Source organism: Stegastes partitus, unplaced genomic scaffold (assembly GCF_000690725.1).
Source record: "Stegastes partitus isolate 25-593 unplaced genomic scaffold, Stegastes_partitus-1.0.2 Scaffold2257, whole genome shotgun sequence".
In the NCBI taxonomy this organism is placed as follows: Eukaryota; Metazoa; Chordata; class Actinopteri; family Pomacentridae; genus Stegastes; species Stegastes partitus.
In genome coordinates this window covers 10,832-30,102 of record NW_007579988.1, presented here as the reverse complement: position 1 = coordinate 30,102, position 19,271 = coordinate 10,832, and the positions used below count along the sequence as shown (strand labels likewise).

Here is a 19,271-nt window from a genome sequence, read left to right as displayed (position 1 = left end):
ATGACAGACGGGTTAATGACAGACGGGTTGATGACAGACAGACGGGTTGATGACAGACGGGTTAATGACAGACGGGTTAACATTAACAGCAGACAGACGGCATCTCACTGTTTAAGCTGCTGTTCAGGAGGCGGATTCTCTGATCCTGTGTCAGCTCTTCCTCCTCCAGCTTCCTCTTCAGCTCCTGAAGCTCCTCCTCCTTCATGACTGCTGGCTCAGGTGAGCTTCCACCTGTGCAGGAGGACGAGCCACCTGTAGAAGGACACACTGATGAAGCGCCGCCTTCAGGACAAACTCAGGGAACAAACCACAGCCTGCTTCACTCATTGCTGCCACTCTGGATCTGATATTGGTCCATTTGATCTCATTTCTGGCCTCTTGTTGCTGGTTTCCTGTCACATGTCGCTCGTCCGTCGTCTCTGTGTTGACGTGTCTTCGTTTACCTGTTGTCTTGTGTCACCTCTGTGTACTATTGCGCCCCCTGCTGCCTTTACTGTGGTGATTTTTCATCTCTTTCGCGCCTCTCTTCAGTAAAACGTGAACTCTGAACACTCAGCGGAGCAGCAGGTGTGTTTCTGTCTCACCTGGGACCGTCCGACGTGACTCCTCCGCAGCGCCGGTTAGCAGCTAACGGCTCGAGCAGCCGCTTTGTCGCCTTTCGCGGGCGATTAGCAAACGTTTCCGGACGTGAGAAGCCCCGTTAACCGTTTGGACACCGCTTCCGGTCGCTCGTGCGGCTCTGAGCGGTGACTGAAAACCGACGCCGAGCTTCAGAGGTCACGGTTTCCGACGAGCTAAGGCGGCTAGCTGTTAGCAGCCAGCCGACGCGCTTTTGTTTCTACGGCAACGTGACGTCATGACGCAGGGGGCACGCACAGCCCTCTGCACCAAAACAGACAAAACGCGAAACTTTATTGACACCGAGCAGCGACAGAACCTCACCGGAAACAAAAACACATAAAACTCATGAAGCTGGACCTGAGCTCACATTTAAATACAGAACAGCATTTCCCAAAACATATTCGATGCAAAGTAGATATTTTAGACAATATAAATTAATTATAATATATTTAAAACAAAGCAAAGACATCGTTTGGAGCCTTTAAAAGCTTAAAGTTAAATGTTTAAAATACTGAAGTGCTTTAAAAATACGAAAAACAAAATGTGAACGTAACAATAAACACTTTGTTGTTATTTGCTGTCATCACAACAGTAAACGTGTGAACAACAAGGTTTCTTAATTAAGACGCGTCGAAGTATTTTCAGAAATAAATCAGACTGAAGGAAATCAAGACGTCACACTTTGTTAAAGCGACTCATTTCAAATATTAAAATATCTTAAATTCAGATTATTCCATGTGAATAATATAAATCTTAAATAAAAAATATACATAAAACCATATTTTATTTAAAAATGTGTAAAATTTGATTGATTTTAAACACAAAGCATATTGATTTAACCCAACCTTGTAATAGTAAATAATTTAAAATTAAAATAGTTATAATTTTAAATAATCTAAAACATTCTTTAACATTTCGAGGTTTATTAATTTAATGTCATTTTTTCAAATGCAGGAGTTTTAAAAAATCGATGTATTAAAAGTGGAGCCGTTTGAAGTCTTTTCCAGCTCTGTGTGTTTGAACTGATGCAGCCTGCAGGCGGCGCTGCAGCTTCAGTCATTCAGCTGTGAAAAACAAAAGAAACTAATTTAGCTTTTGGCTGCAAACTCTCAGTGAGCTGCTGTAAATCACCTCCTTCACTGGTTCTGTTTCACGGATCTGAACTGGTTCTGCTTTAATATGCTTCTGTGAAAAATAAAGGATTTGGAGTCTTTTTGTGACGAGGACGGAGGATCGCACAATAAATACAACTTCTTTATTTGTGTTGTGTTTTGCTTTACTGGCTGATTGAGATTCATTTTAGTCATAACTGATCATCTCTGTTGTTCCTTCGTTGTCATGCATCATATAATCCAACACAGTCTAATTTATTAATATGATAAAATATAAAACAACAAAACAATATAATCTATTTTATATATATCACACATAAAATAACATATATATTACAAAATCTAAAACAATTGATTTATATCATATATAAAATAACATAAAATGATATGTTATAATAAAATAACATGTAACACAACGTTATATATAACAAAATCTAAGATAATTTTATGTCTATCACACACAATATAATATAATATAATATAATATAATATAATATAATATAATATAATATATGATAACAGTATGTGAGGTAACATACCCGAAAATAATATAACATACATGATATAATGCGACTCCGTCACGTTAACGGCAGCAGCTCCATAGTAACGGTACCGACGTTACCACAGTAACGTTGTAGTAACGGAGAGAGGCAGGGTGTGTGTGTGTGTGTGTGTGTGTGTGTGTGTCGGTGCAGCAGCTGCTGCAGCCTTCGTGCACAGCGCCCCTCTCTATGTCTGCTGCGCATGCGCGCTGAAACGCACCGACCGAGCGACCGTCCGCTGCTGGACCGGCAGGAGGAGAGAGAGGGAACCGGGGAGCGGTAACGGTAACGGCGGCAGTAACGGTGACGTGATGTGATGCGATGCCGCGCGGGATCACGGTAACGTAAGAACAGCAGCAGCAGCAGCAGCAGCGGAGGAGGAAGAGGAGGAGGAGGAGGAGGAGGACCGAAGAGCCGAGCCGAGCCGAGCCGAGCCCCGGAGGATGCTGCACTGATCGGTACCGTCCGAACACCGCCCCGGGAGCCTGCAACCCACCGGTGCACAGCCGCAGGGATGGACGGGTAGAGGCCCGGGAGGAGGCGGCGGCGGCGGCGGCGGAGGAGGAGGAGGAGGAGGCGCGAGGAGGAGCACCGGAGCGAGCGACGGTACATAACGGAGGAGAGCGCGCGAGGAGGAGGAGGAGGCGGCGGAGGAGGAGGAGGAGGAGGAGGGAGGATGAATCCGGTGGACGGAGGAGGAGAACCGGGCCCGGACGGCCTGGCGACGGCAGGTAGGGCGCGTGTGTCCGTGCGTGTGCGCGCGCGTGCGTGCGTGTGTGTGGAAGCTGCTGTCGCCATGATGCCTCCACATCCGCCCATTGACTCGGTGTGTGTCTCCATCTACACACTGAGCGCGTCCAGCTGCCTGAGTGTGTGTGTGTGTGTGTGTGTGTGTGTGTGTGTGTGTGTGTTGGGGGTGGAGGGTCCGACCGACCGACCGAGGAGCATTGTGGGAGAAAAGGCCCCGCTGGCTTCTTGAGCGTGTGTGTGATGTAATGTGGTGGTGGACCGGCCCTACCGTCCAGATCCAGCCGGGCCACGCTGCAGGGCCCCCGGACCACCTGACCTCCAGGGGCCCCCTGACCTCCAGGGGCCCCTCAGGGTGCACCGGGCTCCGGTCCTCCATCTTGGGGAGCTGAAAGTTTGATTGAGGTCAAACGGCTTTGGAGCAGAAAGCGTCTGAAAACACAGAGAAATGAAAGAGAGGAGAACATCTGGGCCCAAACGGTACCGACATGAGAGCCGTGGCTGGTCTGTCAGTGACACAAAAACACAACGAAAACAGAAAACGACGACAAACAGCAACTGGAGGCGAAACAGTGACAGAAAACAGCAGAACGATGGGAAGAGACAGAAACAGGAAACAGTGGAGGAAAAGCCAGAAGATGGGCTGAGATCTGGAGACGACAGGATCAGCGGCTGAAGAGGAAGTAAGAGCAAACACCAGAACAACAGGAGAGGACAGAAAACAACAACCGAAAATGACTTTTTTAAAAAAGTAAACAGCACAAAAAAGTCATAAAATCACTGAAACAACAGCTGACGACAGCAAAAAGTCAAATATTATGAATATTTGACTTTGATTTTATTCATAACTGATCGATTTAGTGAATAAAAAGTGGACAAATGATTATATAACTATAACCATCCACCTTGAAGCTGGTTGAAATGACTTCAGTAACTCATCACTGATCAGAACTCACTGGTTCTCTGAGTGCTGGTTGGTTTATAATCAGCAATGTGCTCCGAAAACTGTATGAAACTGTGACTGAAAGCAGCTGACAGCGACTGGAAGAACAGAAAACTAGAAACGATGACCAGTTGGATGTGAGAACAACCAGTGGTTCTACGGCTGTGTTTAGATCTTCACCAGAACCGATCCAGGTCATTGTTTTGCCCAAACTTAACCAAGTTAAATGACATCACATGTGGTTCCAACTAAATGTGCTGCGACGTCCAAAACGCTGGGAACCCAACAGAGACTTTACGAGCATCCGACCCGACAGCCGGACAGACGTTCTGCTGACGGCGGCAAAAACATCCACCAGATGAAAATGACAGACGTGCAGAGTTTAAACATGAAATAACGAATAACCGAGACACTTTCTTCTGATCTGAAGATCTAAAAACCCAATAAAATATTCAGGATTAATGAGAGAGCCAACCCAAACAAAAGCTCTGGTAAATTAATACGACGCGCTAATCTGATCCGCCAGATTAGCATCGAGCTCCGACTGACGATGATCCACATTAAAGATGGTTCCTGGTTTAATTCCTCTCTTTTACAGTAACTCAGGCGCTCGTTACGTTTAATCAGTCAGTTTACATCGTTACAGCCTGAATGTTCTCGATAACATCTGAGTTTACGCACAATTTAACCAGAATAACCTGCAGCGCTTTTACTGTGAAGGAGCTGACAGACTTTTACTGTGAAGAAGCTGGAGTGCTTTTACTGTGTAGGAGCTGACAGACTTTTACTGTGAAAGAACTGGTGGGCTTTTACTGTGTAGGAGCTGGTGTGCTTTTACTGTGAAAGAGCTGTTGTGCTTTTACTTTGACGGAGCTGACAGACTTTTACTGTGAAGGAGCTGGAGTGCTTTTACTGTGAAGGAGCTGACAGACTTTTACTGTGAAGGAGCCGGTGTGCTTTTACTGTGAAGGAGCTGGTGTGCTTTTACTGTGAAGGAGCTGGTAGACTTGTACTGTGAAAGAACTGGTGGGCTTTTACTGTGTAGGAGCTGGTGTGCTTTTACTGTGAAAGAGCTGGTGTGCTTTTACTGTGATGGAGCTGACAGACATTTAGTGTGAAGGAGCTGGAGTGCTTTTACTGTGAAGGAGTCGACAAACTTTTACTGTGAAGGAGCTGACAAACTTTTACTGTGAAGGAGACAGACTCTTGTGGACAACAGACCTTGATACGATATATTGTATTTCAGTACTTTATGTCATCAATCATAAGTACCTCATATTCTAAGTTCAGGAAGTGCCTGGGGACTGAGTATACCTACCTACTGATGAGGTCCTGGTGATGACCCCTCTCCAGGCAGCCTCACCTCCAAGGTCGGATCGTCTGAGCGACCCCCAAGACCTCCGTTGCAGTTCTCGATGCTGACTGGTTGAACTTGGTTGTTGATGACGATGTTAGAGAGAAGATGGCCTGGCAAAGACATTGACAAGAAAGAAACATGATGTTTGCCCCACACGTCGGTCTTTTGTAGGTACACTTTGATCCCTGAGAGACTCTACGAAGTGGTTCAAACCCCCTAAAGGTTCAAACCCCACTGGAACCTGTCAGATCCTGAAAACGTCGCAGCTTCCCAAAGCTGACGCGTCCACGCTGCTGGTTCTGTTGAACCAACAGCTGGTAATCCAGTAATCCGTTAACTAAACGCCTGCTGATGATTTTTTTCTGAGACGATTAGCAGTTCTAAAGTGAGAACTGGTCTAATCAAGAACGCCCAAATATTTACTGGTGACGGCTTTTCATCGCCTCGTGATAATAAACTGAAAATTTTGGGGGTTTTGACCCTTGATTGCTCAAATAATCGAACACAACCGAGCTATTAGTCCGTCGTTTCTGCTGTCTGGCGGTTAGATTCGTTATTTCAGTGACACAGCTGGAAGAGTCTCCTGGTAATGTGTCTGGGTCGGAGCTGCCGGCCTGGACTTTGTCGAGGCGGATCGGTCAGGTCGGAGGAAGCGACGCCGTGAGGAGGCTGTTCCGGTTTCACTTCTTGTGCCTGTTTTTAGGTTTTCTCTCTGAGGATTGTCGCCGCTTGTCGAGCTGCTAATGTGAGATGCTTAATGCCCGGTTAGTGTGTGCGCTGGATTAGCTTCCTCCCGCTGTGCAGGATCATCCGGCGCACACGGGAGGCCTGTCTGCAGCACACGCTTTATTCTGCTTCTATTTTTGTGGGGACCCTCGTTGACGTCATGCATTCACTGGCCTCCAAACCACCTCCTGATTCTAACGCGAGAACAGACACTCCCTGAGTCGGTTTCCAATTGAAATATCCGTCAGCTTGTCTCTCTGAAGCCTGATTGGCTCATTCTGGGTCTCGAGCTGAAACGACTCATCAGTGTTGAGTTTCTGACTGCTTTTCCCACCTCTCTGATTCTGATACCGAGTCCCAATCCAACACCATTTTACTACAAAAGTAAAACTTCCACAACAATAAAGTTATTCAAATCAATCCAGTGCATATGTCTGACAGCTGAAAATCTCTTCAATGCATTCAGGAAAAAACTTTTTCTGGCTCTAGTCTGTTCCTTAATGTTCTTAAACCGCCTGGAGAGGATCTCGGAACTCTTTGATAAGTACCTATTAGGTAAGCACGTACAATGCAGTCCTGACCCATCCCCAGGCAGTTTCACCACCATTTACTCCAGTGTGGATAATTCTGAGCGACCCTGAAGAACTACTGCGTTGGTCTCGATGCTAACTGGTTGTCCTTGGTCAGTGGCATCCATGACATGAACGTCACCATTCAGTCTAACGCTACAAACCTCCACAGCTCTATCTCTGACATAGAACTGGACGTTCATCCCCTAACTACTGTTCGTTGTTGCTGTTGTTGTTGTGGGTCGATTTGGGGCAGTTCCTAGAAATGTTTGTTCCACCTCAAGTCCAGACTCCAGTCTGCAGCTAAAGATCTCCTCCGTCTGTGTTTCAGGTTGTGGCAAAGCCGAGTGTGTCCGGGCGGTCGATGTTCTGACGGTGCTCAGAGAGAAAGTGGCCTTTGTGTCGGGTAAGTAGAACACACGATGGCTGGTTTGAGTCCAGTTTGTTCCCGGCGTGGCCCAGTTAACAGTTCCAAGTGTGTTCCAGGCGGACGGGACAAACGAGGCGGACCAATCCTGACCTTCCCTGCCAGGACCAATCACGATCGAATAAAACAGGAGGACCTCAGCCGACTGGTCACTTACCTGTCGACCATACCCAGGTAGGACCAGCGAGACCTCGGCGGAGTTTCTGCATAAAGAATAAAACCTGGAAGGATGCTGCAGCAGCTATGTTTGTCAAATGTGTTTTCAATTAATTTTCCTGTAAACAAAAAGTCAAGGTGGCACCCCCAGATTTCATTTTCTGTTTGAAACCAGCAAATACATTGCATTTCTGCTTAAAAAGCACTCCGGACTTGAAGCATTTTGTGCGCATTTCTTTGCTCCTGTCACATTTTTCCTCTCTGTGGGCTCATTTCTCCTTAATGTTAAGGCCCACAGTCAGGAAAAATGAGCCCATAGTGGGGAAAAGGGCCCATAGTCAGGACAGGAAAAATGAGCCAATGGTAAGAGGAAGTGGGTCCACAGTGACAAAAAATTAGCTGACAGAGAGTTACAATGAGCACACAGTGGGTTAAAATGAGTCGCCCAGAAAGTGCTTGGCATGAGCAGTCAGAGTTTAAGTTTACTAAACTAATCTCTATGTAAAAACAAGTTATGCAGCCCATTTATATTGAGTCACCTCTAAATCTGCACTTTGCAACAGTCGGATGACTTGATGCGTTTTGAGTTTACTAAACAAACTTGTCCGTCCACAGCGAGGACGTGCGTGCTCGTGGCTTCACCGTGGTGGTGGACATGCGCGGCAGTAAGTGGGACAGCGTGAAGCCGGTGCTGCGAACGCTGCAGGAGTCATTTTCCTCCAACATCCACACAGCGCTGCTCATCAAACCCGACACCTTCTGGCAGAAACATAAGACCAACCTGGGCAGCGCCAAGCTCAGCTTCGAGGTACGAACCACTGCCGCCACCACTAACTGCTGGCCGAGCGCCGCTCTTTACCCTGCAGCCGGTCAGTGAACTGTCTCTGTCTGCAGACCAGCCTGGTGTCGGTGGAGGGTCTGTCCCGGCTCGTCGACCCCTCACAGCTGACCTCCGACCTCGGCGGCTCGCTGGAGTATGACCATGTGGAGTGGACCGAGCTGCGTCTGGGCCTGGAGGAATTCTCAGGCGCCGCCACGCAGCTGCTGGCCCAGCTGGAGCAGCTGGAGGCTGGGCTGAACCGCATACCAGAACCACAGGACGTCGACGAGGCCCGCAAGTGAGTGTTCAATTAATTGATTAATTGGTTGTAATGTTTTGATTAACAAATTTATGAACCAGTTATGCAGCAGATGAAGGATGTTCACGTCAGAAAAGGATTCATAGACCAGCTGTAGTATCTGGTTGTTCCACCAGATGGTGCCGCTCATGTTTAATGCTGTAGAGACCATGGTGGCAGCAGAGAGCATTGTGGGAGTTTAGCTAGCAACGGGACCATGACAGAGACTCTGAGGAGATTAAAGGTTTTCCGGCCGTAGCTTAAATATTTGAGACAAGATAAAGTTGCTGACTACTGATTAAATAAACTATTTGACGTTTGCACCTCGGTGTCATGCAGGAAATGTTCTAATCAACATATTTTCTGTGCAGACTGCTCGAGGAACACGGTCGCCTCCGTAACACCATCGCCACCGCACCAGTCGACGCTCTCGACCGAGAGGGGCGGAGCTTACTCCAGCGCATGCGCCTCGGCCCCTCACACGGCGACGCCTCCAACGAAGGCGGCGGTGGTGGCGGCAGCCATGGCAGCTGGCTGTCGGGCGGGGCGGACTTCCAGAGCGTGGCGCCCAAGGTTTCGTCTCTGCTGGACCGGCTGCAGGCGGCTCGCAGCCACCTGCTGCAGAGCTGGAGCGACAGGAAGCTGCACCTGGACCAGGCGCTGCAGCTGCACCTGTTTGAGCAGGACGCCACCAAGGTGAGGCTCGCAGCTCCAGGTTCACCTGTCTCCGGGACATATTCGTTGTCTGATCCGTCTCTCTCTGTCTCAGATGTCCGAATGGATCGCTCACAGTAAGGAACTGTTCATGCAGAGTCTGGCGGAGGTTGGTCAGAACCACCAGCATGCCGTCGACCTCCAGACACAACACCAGCACTTCACCGCCAACTGCATGGTGAGTTCATCCATGGTCTTATTGTTAATACTGTCTGCTGGTAATGCTGTAAACATCTCCTGTTCTTCATAGTCTTCGCTTTAATAATTTATTTTTATATTATTTCTTTTTACTTGTGTATTGCTGCCACAGAGGATGCTGCAGCAAAATTTCACTGCTGAAACACTGTCTTGTTAAACCTGCTTCCACCGTGACAATAAAGAACTATTCTGTTTTATTCTATACTGAGTCATCAATGAGCCCAAACCTTTGGGCCGGTTCCAACAGAAAAAACCGTCCAGTAGAACTTCTTCTAGGGTCTGTATTCCTTGACGTGACCCAGGATGTTGATGGAGGTGATCTCCAGACACCTTATGACGTAAACAGTGTTTCTGTTCGCAGAACGGCAGCGTGAACGTGGACAGCGTGGTTACCGTGGCAGCGAGGCTCGCAGAGGCTGGTCACTATGGTGCGGAGAGGATCGCCATGGTGTCGTCGCGGTTACAGGAAGACTGGAAGTCCCTGACGACAGCGCTGGAGGAGCGCAGCAACACTCTCGCCATGGCAACTGGTTTCCACCAGGGGGCAGAACAGGTGATCAGCACACCGTTCTGTTCCAGTGCCCAGAAAAACACCTGCATCCCTTTCGATTATCGGTCAGGTGATGTTGACACTGTCTACCTGTCTGTCCAGTTCCTGCTCCGGGTCGAGGGCTGGGTCCAGGTGTGCTCCGAAGGGTCGTTGCCGTCGGCGACAGCAGAGCTGGAAGCTGCAGTTAAAAAACACCAGGAGCTCAACGAGGAGATCTCTGCCAACTACACACAGGTACCTGTCTGTCTGAACACCTGTCTGACTTCCTACCAGTCTGTCTGTCTGAACACCTGTCTGACTTCCTACCAGTCTGTCTGTCTGAACACCTGTCTGTCTGAACACCTGTCTGACTTCCTACATGTCTGTCTGCAGGTCAGTGAGAGCGGTAAAGCCTTATTGGACGTCCTCCAGCGTTGCCCGGCGACTGAGTCTGACGACTCGGCCGCCAAACCAGACTTCACCGCCGCCACGCACGGCATCATGGGAGTGCTACACCAGGTGTTGCAGGTGCGGCGCCACGTTACCTGTTTCACACCTTTCTTTGTAGCAGCCTGTGTCATAAGTGGACAGACAGGTGGACTGATGTGGACTTTCGTCTTTTCTGCAGGGTCATCACGAGGTGGAGGGGGCGTGGCAGCACCGTAAGCTCCGCCTCCACCAGCGCCTGCAGCTGTGCGTGTTTCAACAAGACGTCAGACAGGTACGACGATCCTGATCCAGATTCAGGTCCGGATTTAGATCCAGTTTCCAAATCATGTTCTCATTCAGATTTGTATTCAAACTCAGATCCAAATTGACATTCAGACCTCGGTTTTACCTTAAAGTCCAGGTTTAGATGGTCCAGACTCAGACTTAAACTCACGTTCATATTTAGATTCAGATACAGATCAAAATTCTCGATCCAGATCTAGTTTTACATTCAGATCCAGATTTTTAATTTGGATTTACATATTCAGATTCAGGATGGGATTTAAATTCAGATCCAGATCCAGAGTGACTTTCCATTCTCAATTCACATTCAGGTTTAGATTCACATATAAATAGAGAGATGGACTCAATGCCAGATTCAGGTCCAGGTGTTCAGACTCAGTTTCTGTCTCAGGTGTTGGACTGGGTGGAGCAGCACGGCGAGGTCTTCCTGAACAAACACAGCGGCGTCGGGAAGTCGCTGCACCGAGCGCGAGCGCTGCAGAAACGTCACGACGACTTCCAGCAGGTGGCGCAGGTAACACGCCGAAGTCGCCAAACTGATTGAAATCATGCGGAGTCTGTTCGAGGGTTCAGAACCAGAACCAGAACCAGGACTCGCCCCTACTGCACATGTAACCTGTCGGTGTGTTTCTGTGGCAGAACACGTACACGAACGCAGAGAAGCTGCTGGAGGCGGCCGACCAGCTGGCTCAGTCCGGAGAGTGTGAAGAGGAGGAGATCTACCAGGCGGCCCGAGACCTGGAGCTCCGCATGCAGGTCTGTTTACTGTTTACATGTGTTGTTGTCATAAGTCAGTGTTGTTTACATTGTTTACTGGATGTAAGTATATGTTGTTTACATGCAGTAGGTAGTCGTTGTTTACACTGTTTACGTGACGTTAGCAGTTGTTTGCTGTTAACATGATGTAAGCAGATGTTTACATCGTCAAAGAGCTTAAAGTTGGAGTCGTTTACATCGTTTATGTAAGTAGGTGTTGTTTACATTGTTTACGTTGCGTAATTAGTTGTTGTTTACACGATGTAAATAGTTGTTGATGTTTACATGCTTTGAGTAGCTGTTGTTTGCATTCTTTACACGCAGTACGTAGGTGTTGTTTACATTGTTTATATGCACAAAGTAGATGCTGTTTACATTGTTTACTTCGCGTAAAGAGTTGTTTGTTATTTATGTGATGTGAGTAGGTCTTGTTGATGTCGTTTACATTATGTAAGTAGTTGTTGATGTTTGCATTCTTTGAGTAGGTGTTGTTTACATTGTTTACTTCACATAAGGAGTTGTTGTTAACATTGCTTACATGATGTTAGATGTTTGTTGTTTACATGATGTAAGTAGTTGTTGTTGATGTTGTTGACATGTTTGAGTAGGTGTTGTTTACATTGTTTACACCTAGTATGTAGACATTGTTTACATTGTTTACACGCTTAAAGGATGTGTTGTTGTTGTTTACATGGTTTGTGTGGTGTAAGGAGCTGTCGTTTATGTTGTTTACAAGCTGATAGTAGGGCCTGAAAGGCTTTTGTTTACATTATGTTCTTGGCATACGTAAACAGTGTATGTTGTTTACATTGTTTACCTGCAGTACGTAGGTGTTGTTTACAACATTTACACGCTTTAGGTAAGAGTTCTTTAAATAATGCAAGTTAACGTTGTTTACACTGTTTACATGTGTTGTTTAGGTTGTTTACATGCGTTGTTTAGGTTGTTTACATGCGTTGTTTAGGTTGTTTACATGTGTTGTTTAGGTTGTTTACATGCGTTGTTTAGGTTGTTTACATGTGTCGTTTACATATTTACAGGCCTTCATCCAGCGGGTTGAACAGAGGAAGCTGCTGTTAGATCTCGCTGTGTCCTTCTACACACACACAAAGGAGGTAAAAACACACACGTACTGTAGGATACTGCAGTACTGGGACCCTGAAACTGTAGTACTCTCACTATGATACTACAGTACTTTCTCTCTGATACTGCAATACTCTGACCCCTACTACAGTACTTTGACTCTGTTACTACAGTACTCTGACCCCTACTGCAGTACCTTCCCTCTGATACTGCAGTACTCTGACCCGGTGCTGTCTCCTCCAGCTCTCCGTGTGGATGGAGGGCCTCCAGAAGCAGCTCTCCTCGGACCTCCTCGTCTGCCCGGACACCGTGGAGGCGCTGCAGGCTCTGATCAGCCAGCAGCAGCAGCAGCAGGCAAACACTCAGGTACCCGCCCGCCTCCGACCCGCAGTCTGACCCCGTCATAACAACCTAACACTCCCGACCCGCCCCCTCTAACTCGCACTAACCTCTAACGCTGACCCACAGGAAGCTGCGATGAGCGTCATCCGGGAGGGAGAAGACCTCATCCTCCAGCTCAGGTACACTCAGGGAGGGTGCGTTTGATTTGGGCCGCAGCACCGGGTTCACCAAGCCTGTGTGGGCGCGTTTGCTTTCTGTTTGCAGCGTGGGTGTTTGTTTCACTACACGGGGCAGCTCGGACGCCTGTGTGGTGCAGATAGTTGTAACCACTGTGGGCAAGTGTGTTTTAAGCTTTTTTATATCCTACGTAGGCGCATTTGTTTCGCTGTTCGTGGCAGCTGAGAGGCTGTGTGGAGTGTTTGAGGGTGCGTTTGTTTTATGATTTCTATCATCTCTAAGGTCGGAGTCATACCTTCTGCATTTGTGAGTAGTAGAGGGTGTTGTTTACATCGTTTACACGTAGAAACCCAGCGTTGTTGACATTGTTTACCTGCAGTAAGCCATACTTGTTGACATTGTTTACGCACTGCAAAAAGTGTTGTTTATATTGTTCACATGCAGTAAGTAGGTATTTTTTATGTTGTTTACAAGCTGAAAGTGTACATCTTGTTTTTGTTGTTTACGGGCTGTAAGTAGGTTTGTTTACATTGTTTACCAGTTTGAGACGTAGAAAGCCAGAGATGTTGACATTGTTTACAGGCTGTAAGTCCTACTTCTTACATCATTTATGCACTGTAAAAAGTTTTATTTACATTGTTTACAACCTCTTAGTAGTTTGTACTTTTACAAGTTGAAAGTATACATTTTGTTTACATACTGTAAGCCAGAGTAGTTTAAATTGTTTACATGCCGTTACACTACATGGGCTGTGCTACTGAGCACGTAGATATCGGCAGAGTTCTCAGAGTGGACCACACCGAAGCATGTTCACAGCTTCTGGGTGCGTTTGTTTTCTGTTTTATTTGTAGTTCTAGCCGACTGCCTGTTTGCCCTCAGGTTGCTATAATGTGTGGGTGCGTTTGTTTCAGGCCCCAGGGCAGCTCGGTGGCCCACGTGGAGTCAGTGCTGCAGCAGCTGGAGGAGTCCCACGTTCAGCTGGAGGAGCTTTTCCACCAGAGGAAGATCCGCCTGGACGTCTACTTGCAGCTCCGCATCCTGCAGCAGTGCACGCTGGAGGTTAGCTTACACGTCATGCTTCTGCATTATTCCAGCGTCCACAAGGTTGGACCAAAATTTGACTCTGTCTGTGTTTCCCAGGTAACCGGGGAAATAGACGCCTGGAAACAAGACCTCCAGAAACAGTCCCAGGACTTTTCCACCGAGAAGCTAGCATCGCCACGGCTCGCTGACACCAACCAGGACAAGATGGCCCAGGACAAGCTAGCACTGAGCCAGTCACGGCTAGTGGAGGCTAGCCCCGAGGCGCTAACGCTAGCACAGCAGCGTATTCACAGGTAAAGAGGCCGACGTGACGACATCTTAAAGACTCAGCACAAAAACAACACTTTGACTGATGGGCTGATTGACCTGCAGGCACATGGAGCGGAGGCTGGCTATGAACAACATGATTTATGAGGTCATCCAGCAGGGTCACGACCTCCAGCAGTACATCACCGAGGTCCAGGCGTCAGGTAAGAGTCGGTGCTAATAAGGTGCTTTCTACTTACTGATCTAACAAGGCTGACATCAGGGCTGAGGTCATCAGACGGTTGGCGACATAAAGCAGAGCGTCATCTGCATAGAAACACATATCATGTTTTCAAATGACAGAACCCAGTTGGAAAAAATAACAGAACCTAGGACTGGACCTTGGGGTTCACCACAGGAAAGGAGCTATGTTAATCTGCTTCACAGTGCTTCACAGGTTATTGAGTTTCACTGGGTCACTGGTTTTAGACTGGTTACGGAGACCACTTAGTTGGTTCCAGGGATGCATGTTAGAGCTCCAGTGGTCGTAGAATGGTAAATGGTAAATGGACTGCACTTTTAGAGCGTTTTTCTGCCTTTGCGGCACTCAAATCGCTTTACAATGTTTCTCATTCACCCATTCACACACATTCATTCACACCAATGGCGACAGAGCTGCCATGCAAGGCGCTCGCCTGCCATCGGGAGCAACTTCAGGTTCAGTGTCTTGCCCAAGGACACTTCGACTGTGGAGGGGCGGGGATCGAACCACCAACCTTACGGTCAGAGGACAACCGCTCTACCACCTGAGCCACAGCCGCCCAGAGATGCAGAAGGGATGAAGTAAAAAGACGGACCTTGGGGGTCATACTCCAGGAGTCTTTTTTTGGGTTACAGTTGTTCTTGAGTGGTTTAAAGGTCTGTGGATTCATGAATGGATTTGAGTGCCACTTTGAGGAGCTTCTAAAGGTCCCTTAAGTGGTTTCAGTGGTACTTGAGGAGATTCCAGGACTCCTTAAGTGGTTGAGGCTGCTTCTTGATGAGTGTTGAGAGGTTACTGAGGGGATTCTAGAAATCCTGTAAGGGGGTTTCTTTGTTCTTTCAGCAGGTTCTTACCAATATTGGTAGTGCCTCAATGATTTCTTGAGGAGATTCCACCTTGAAAGGTTTCAATGAGCCTTTTTGTAGCTTCCAGGGGCCAAGGCTTCCCACTGAGGGTTTTTAGTGCTTCCTATGAAGCTGCAGTGATGCTCCTTAAGGTGTTCCAAGGATTTTAGAGGAGTTTCGAGGTCTAGAAAGGCTTTGTAAGGTTTCCTGAGGTGCTCCAGTGGTGTTTGAATTGTAGCCTTAAAAGGAAGGGCCATTTTCGCAGATTTCAGCAGACTTTGGTTGGTTTTGGGGCTCCATAAGGGATTCAAGTGGCAGTTAAAGGCGGTTCTGTTGATACTTCAGGATGCTCGAGAGATTGTCTGGTTCCTAAAGGGGCTCTAGACGTGTTCCTTAAGGTTTTGAGTAGTTTGATGGGTTCCAGAGGTCAATGCGTGGTTGCCAGTTCTTCGTTTAAAGGTTTTTCAGTGGGTTCCATAGATTCCAGTTAGTTTTTTTAATCGTTCTTTAGGGAGCTCCAGAACCAAATGGGGTTCTGCCGGTCCTTGAAAGGTTTCTGCTCCACTGGATGGTTTGTAGAGATGAATGAGGAGGTGGAGGTTCTGTTTAAATGTCATGTCGGTGCTTGAGGAGGCTCATGATGGCGTCAAACACCCACCAACTGGCTGCGGTACATTTTCCTCGTTGATTATATTTTAATGGTGGAACCAGACGAGAATGAGTCGATGCTACAGAGTCGCCTCCGTCTGACCAGTTCAGCGCCACACTGATGATGTGGAGGGAAAAGGGGGGTGCAGAGGATAATGGGGGGAAAAGGGGGGATGGGGTTGCTATGGAAACTGCTCTCTGAAGCACACAGCTGGTCCCCATGGAAACCAGCGTATTGAATTTGCCATGGAGACACACTCAGGCATGAATAGAGACACACTTGTGAGGACCCGAGCAGCCAAAGCGTCTGAATGTGTCGGCAGGTATCGAGCTGTCGGAGGCCGAGGGAGGAATCTCCGCTCAGGTGGACGAGCTGCAGCGCCTCCTGCAGGACAAGCAGAAGGAGCTGCAGCAGATCGCCGACCACACGCACACACACCTGGAGCAGAACCTGCAGCTGAGACACCTGCAGAGCCAGGTCAAACAGGTAAGCCCCGCCCACCCACACCTGTCGCCAGGTGGAGTCCAGGAGGTGACGTCTGTCTGCTGTGTCCGCCGCAGGTGCTGGGCTGGATCTCCGAGGGAGAGGTGATGCTGTCGTCCTGCATGTTGAACTCCAGCTGCCTGTCCGAAGCCGAGCAGCTGCAGCGGGAACACGAGCGCCTCCAGCAGGCCATCGAGGTTACTGCAGCAGCACACAGAACACCAGTGATGACTGGTGCACCGCGGCGATTTATAGAGACGAAAACATGTTGTACACACCGTTTTGTAGCAGAAAAGATGAATTAATAAACACTTTGTAGGGCAAAAGAGCAGACGTACAGTAAATGTAAATGAAACTGATTTCGGTATTTTGTGAAAGAGGAACGACACCATTTAACACAACAACTAACATTCATGACTCACATCTGGAAAATTATCCAAATCTAAACCTAAAGTTTTCATACATCATCAAAATCCAGGTGTGTTATTTCAAAATTCACCAAAAATATAAACACGCTCCATCTAGATACTGTAAAAAAAAAAAAAAGAGTTTAGAAACTTGTTAAAGATAAGGTTTAAAAATAGCAAATATCCTCAAAATAATATTTTAGCTGATATAAATACAGTAAAACTGTAATTTTATGATCACACCCTGTAAACGGCAAAGTAATATTTGCAAACATTCTGATTTTTTATGTAATTTTTTTCAGGTTTACACATTTTTTACTAATTATTTTCTGTAAATTAACACAACTGGGAAAATTTGTCACAGCGAAAGAACGTTTTTTTGCTAATTAAATTTGACAAGAAAATATAACTTTGTCATCAAACATTGTAAAGAACAAATTAATATTTCTAAAAATATATATATATTAATTTTGGATGTGGACAGTAAACATGTAAATTAAATTAAAATGTTTGAATGTCCTGCAGGCTCTTCTTCATGCTGACTCGTTGCAGAGGACCCACCAGGTGGCGCTGGCTCTGCAGCAGAGAGCCGAGCTGCTAGTCCGGTGAGTTCCACCTGATCAATACATCTGACCGTTAACCACTGACCATTTGATAAAGTCCTAACCGAGTGCCTCCAACCTCCTCTCAGGTCAGGACACTACGATCCAGATGCAGTGAGGTCTTGTGCCCAGACGGTGGCGCTGCACTGGCAGACGCTGATGCTGAGGATTGAAGACAGGCTCAAACTGGTCAATGCATCCGCCGCCTTCTACAGGACATCGCAGCAGGTAACACCGTACCTGATCAACAGGGGGCGCCAGACTCAATAAATCTGACCATACTTGGTCAAAAGGGGGCGCTAGACAAAGCGTTTAAATCAGCAAATATAATAAATCTGACTGTACCTTTACTTGGTCACCAGAGGGCGCCATGTTGTCTGGTCATCTTCCTACAGCAGCCTAGAATGGACAAATAAAATACAGGCTCCAGTGAGAATGTAGAAAGGGCTGTTCAGCTGGCTGCAGTCTACACCGTGACCACTAGGGGTCACTGCACACTGCAGCTTTAAGTGTTGACCAGAAAAACAGAGCGTGATGTTACGATGCTTCTGTCAGGTCAGAGCTGCTTCTGTGCGTTTGTTTAATTACCTGCCGGTGCGTCCAGGTGTGCGGTGTCCTGGAGAGTCTGGAGCAGGAGTACCGGCGGGAGGAGGACTGGTGTGGAGGAGGCGACCGGCAGCCGGAGCAGCTGCTGCCGCTCATCAACAAACACATGGAGCAGAAGGAGGCTTTCCTGAAGGTGAGGAGGCGAAAACACCTCTGGACTTACAGAGGTTCATTCGCTAAGCTAAGCTAAGCTAACTCCCTGTCCAATCAGGACTTGGCACTGATTTAAATGCTACAAATCTTGTAACTTGACTTGTTTTCTAAATCACATGTGCTGCAAATGTATCATGACAACACTCTTGTTTCCGTGGCAACAGGCCTGCACTCTGGCCAGACGCAACGCCGAAGTTTTCCTCAAGTACATCCACCGCAACAGCGTTACCATGGCGAACATCTCCGGCCACAGCGTCACTGTCTCCGGGGTAACGGAGGTGACCGGCCACTCCAGGGTTCCAGAGCAGCAGGTCAAAGGTGAGAACAGAAGAACCGAGGAACCAGGACGGAGCCCTGAGGAACGCCACATGTAATTCATCCATTTGTTCATTTCTTCAGGAATCCTCAGCGAGCTGCTGCAGCGGGAAAACAGAGTCCTGCATTTCTGGACGCTTAAGAAACGTCGACTGGACCAGTGTCAGCAGTACTTGATGTTCCAGAGCCACGCCCAGCAGGTACAGGTCCACTTAGAACCACTTAGAACCTCTAATCTTCAAGGTTCCACTCATCACGCTGACGGAAAACTGACGAGAAGAAAAATAATTAAATGAGTTATTTCAGCAAAAGTGTCAAATATCTGATGGTTCTTGTTTCTCAGATGTGACAAGTTGCTGCTTTTTTGATCTCCTCTGATGTTAAATGAGATTTTGGGGATTTAAACTGTTGCTCAGAGACTCGACCTTTACAATCATAATAAGGACAGTTTTCATGGTTTATGGTTTATGGATAAAGACTTGCACCATTCTTGAGTCTAACCTGTCTGTTCATTGCAGGCTCTGGATTGGCTGCAGCAGTCAGGTGACCACTACCTAGCAACACACACGTCGCCGGGGGCAACAGTCGCTGAGACGCAAGAACTGCTGAACCAACACAGAGAGTTCTGTGTTTCTGCAAAGGTGTGTTGTTTCATCGTTCAAGACTTTTAAACACATTTTTATTAAGATGGAAAAAAAACAGCAAATATTAAGTTTGTGAATCAACACAAAGACACGAAAGACCACAAAGAGACACAAAACCACCACAAAGAGACACAAAACAGCCACAAAGAGACACAAAACAGCCACA

At 47.4% G+C, this 19,271-nt stretch overlaps 2 protein-coding genes across 2 annotated transcripts in view; one reads left to right on the top strand and one right to left on the bottom strand.

Annotated features, from left to right (window-relative positions):
- The window catches only part of iqcb1 (IQ motif containing B1), a 7,990-nt gene extending 7,233 nt beyond the window's left edge, over positions 1-757 (bottom strand). Inside the window, exons 1-2 of the mRNA XM_008304574.1 lie at positions 585-757; positions 109-252 (exon numbers count right to left, since the gene is read on the bottom strand). Coding sequence (XP_008302796.1) covers positions 109-205 — 97 coding nt within the window. The 5' untranslated portion in view covers positions 206-252; positions 585-757. The remainder of the gene's footprint in view (positions 1-108; positions 253-584) is intronic.
- Positions 758-2,951: 2,194 nt separating this feature from the next.
- LOC103374489 (kalirin-like) overlaps positions 2,952-19,271 on the top strand; it is a gene marked incomplete at its 3' end in the record, with an annotated part of 24,842 nt that continues 8,522 nt past the window's right edge. The window contains exons 1-27 of the mRNA XM_008304573.1: positions 2,952-3,006; positions 6,949-7,023; positions 7,104-7,218; positions 7,816-8,008; positions 8,095-8,318; positions 8,690-9,014; positions 9,088-9,210; positions 9,592-9,783; positions 9,883-10,014; positions 10,153-10,287; positions 10,388-10,480; positions 10,883-11,005; positions 11,131-11,247; positions 12,288-12,362; positions 12,574-12,696; positions 12,799-12,851; positions 13,761-13,908; positions 13,990-14,186; positions 14,266-14,363; positions 16,218-16,381; positions 16,456-16,575; positions 17,311-17,390; positions 17,477-17,615; positions 17,992-18,126; positions 18,311-18,464; positions 18,546-18,661; positions 18,980-19,102. Coding sequence (XP_008302795.1) covers positions 2,952-3,006; positions 6,949-7,023; positions 7,104-7,218; positions 7,816-8,008; positions 8,095-8,318; positions 8,690-9,014; positions 9,088-9,210; positions 9,592-9,783; positions 9,883-10,014; positions 10,153-10,287; positions 10,388-10,480; positions 10,883-11,005; positions 11,131-11,247; positions 12,288-12,362; positions 12,574-12,696; positions 12,799-12,851; positions 13,761-13,908; positions 13,990-14,186; positions 14,266-14,363; positions 16,218-16,381; positions 16,456-16,575; positions 17,311-17,390; positions 17,477-17,615; positions 17,992-18,126; positions 18,311-18,464; positions 18,546-18,661; positions 18,980-19,102 — 3,627 coding nt within the window. The remainder of the gene's footprint in view (positions 3,007-6,948; positions 7,024-7,103; positions 7,219-7,815; positions 8,009-8,094; positions 8,319-8,689; positions 9,015-9,087; positions 9,211-9,591; positions 9,784-9,882; positions 10,015-10,152; positions 10,288-10,387; positions 10,481-10,882; positions 11,006-11,130; positions 11,248-12,287; positions 12,363-12,573; positions 12,697-12,798; positions 12,852-13,760; positions 13,909-13,989; positions 14,187-14,265; positions 14,364-16,217; positions 16,382-16,455; positions 16,576-17,310; positions 17,391-17,476; positions 17,616-17,991; positions 18,127-18,310; positions 18,465-18,545; positions 18,662-18,979; positions 19,103-19,271) is intronic.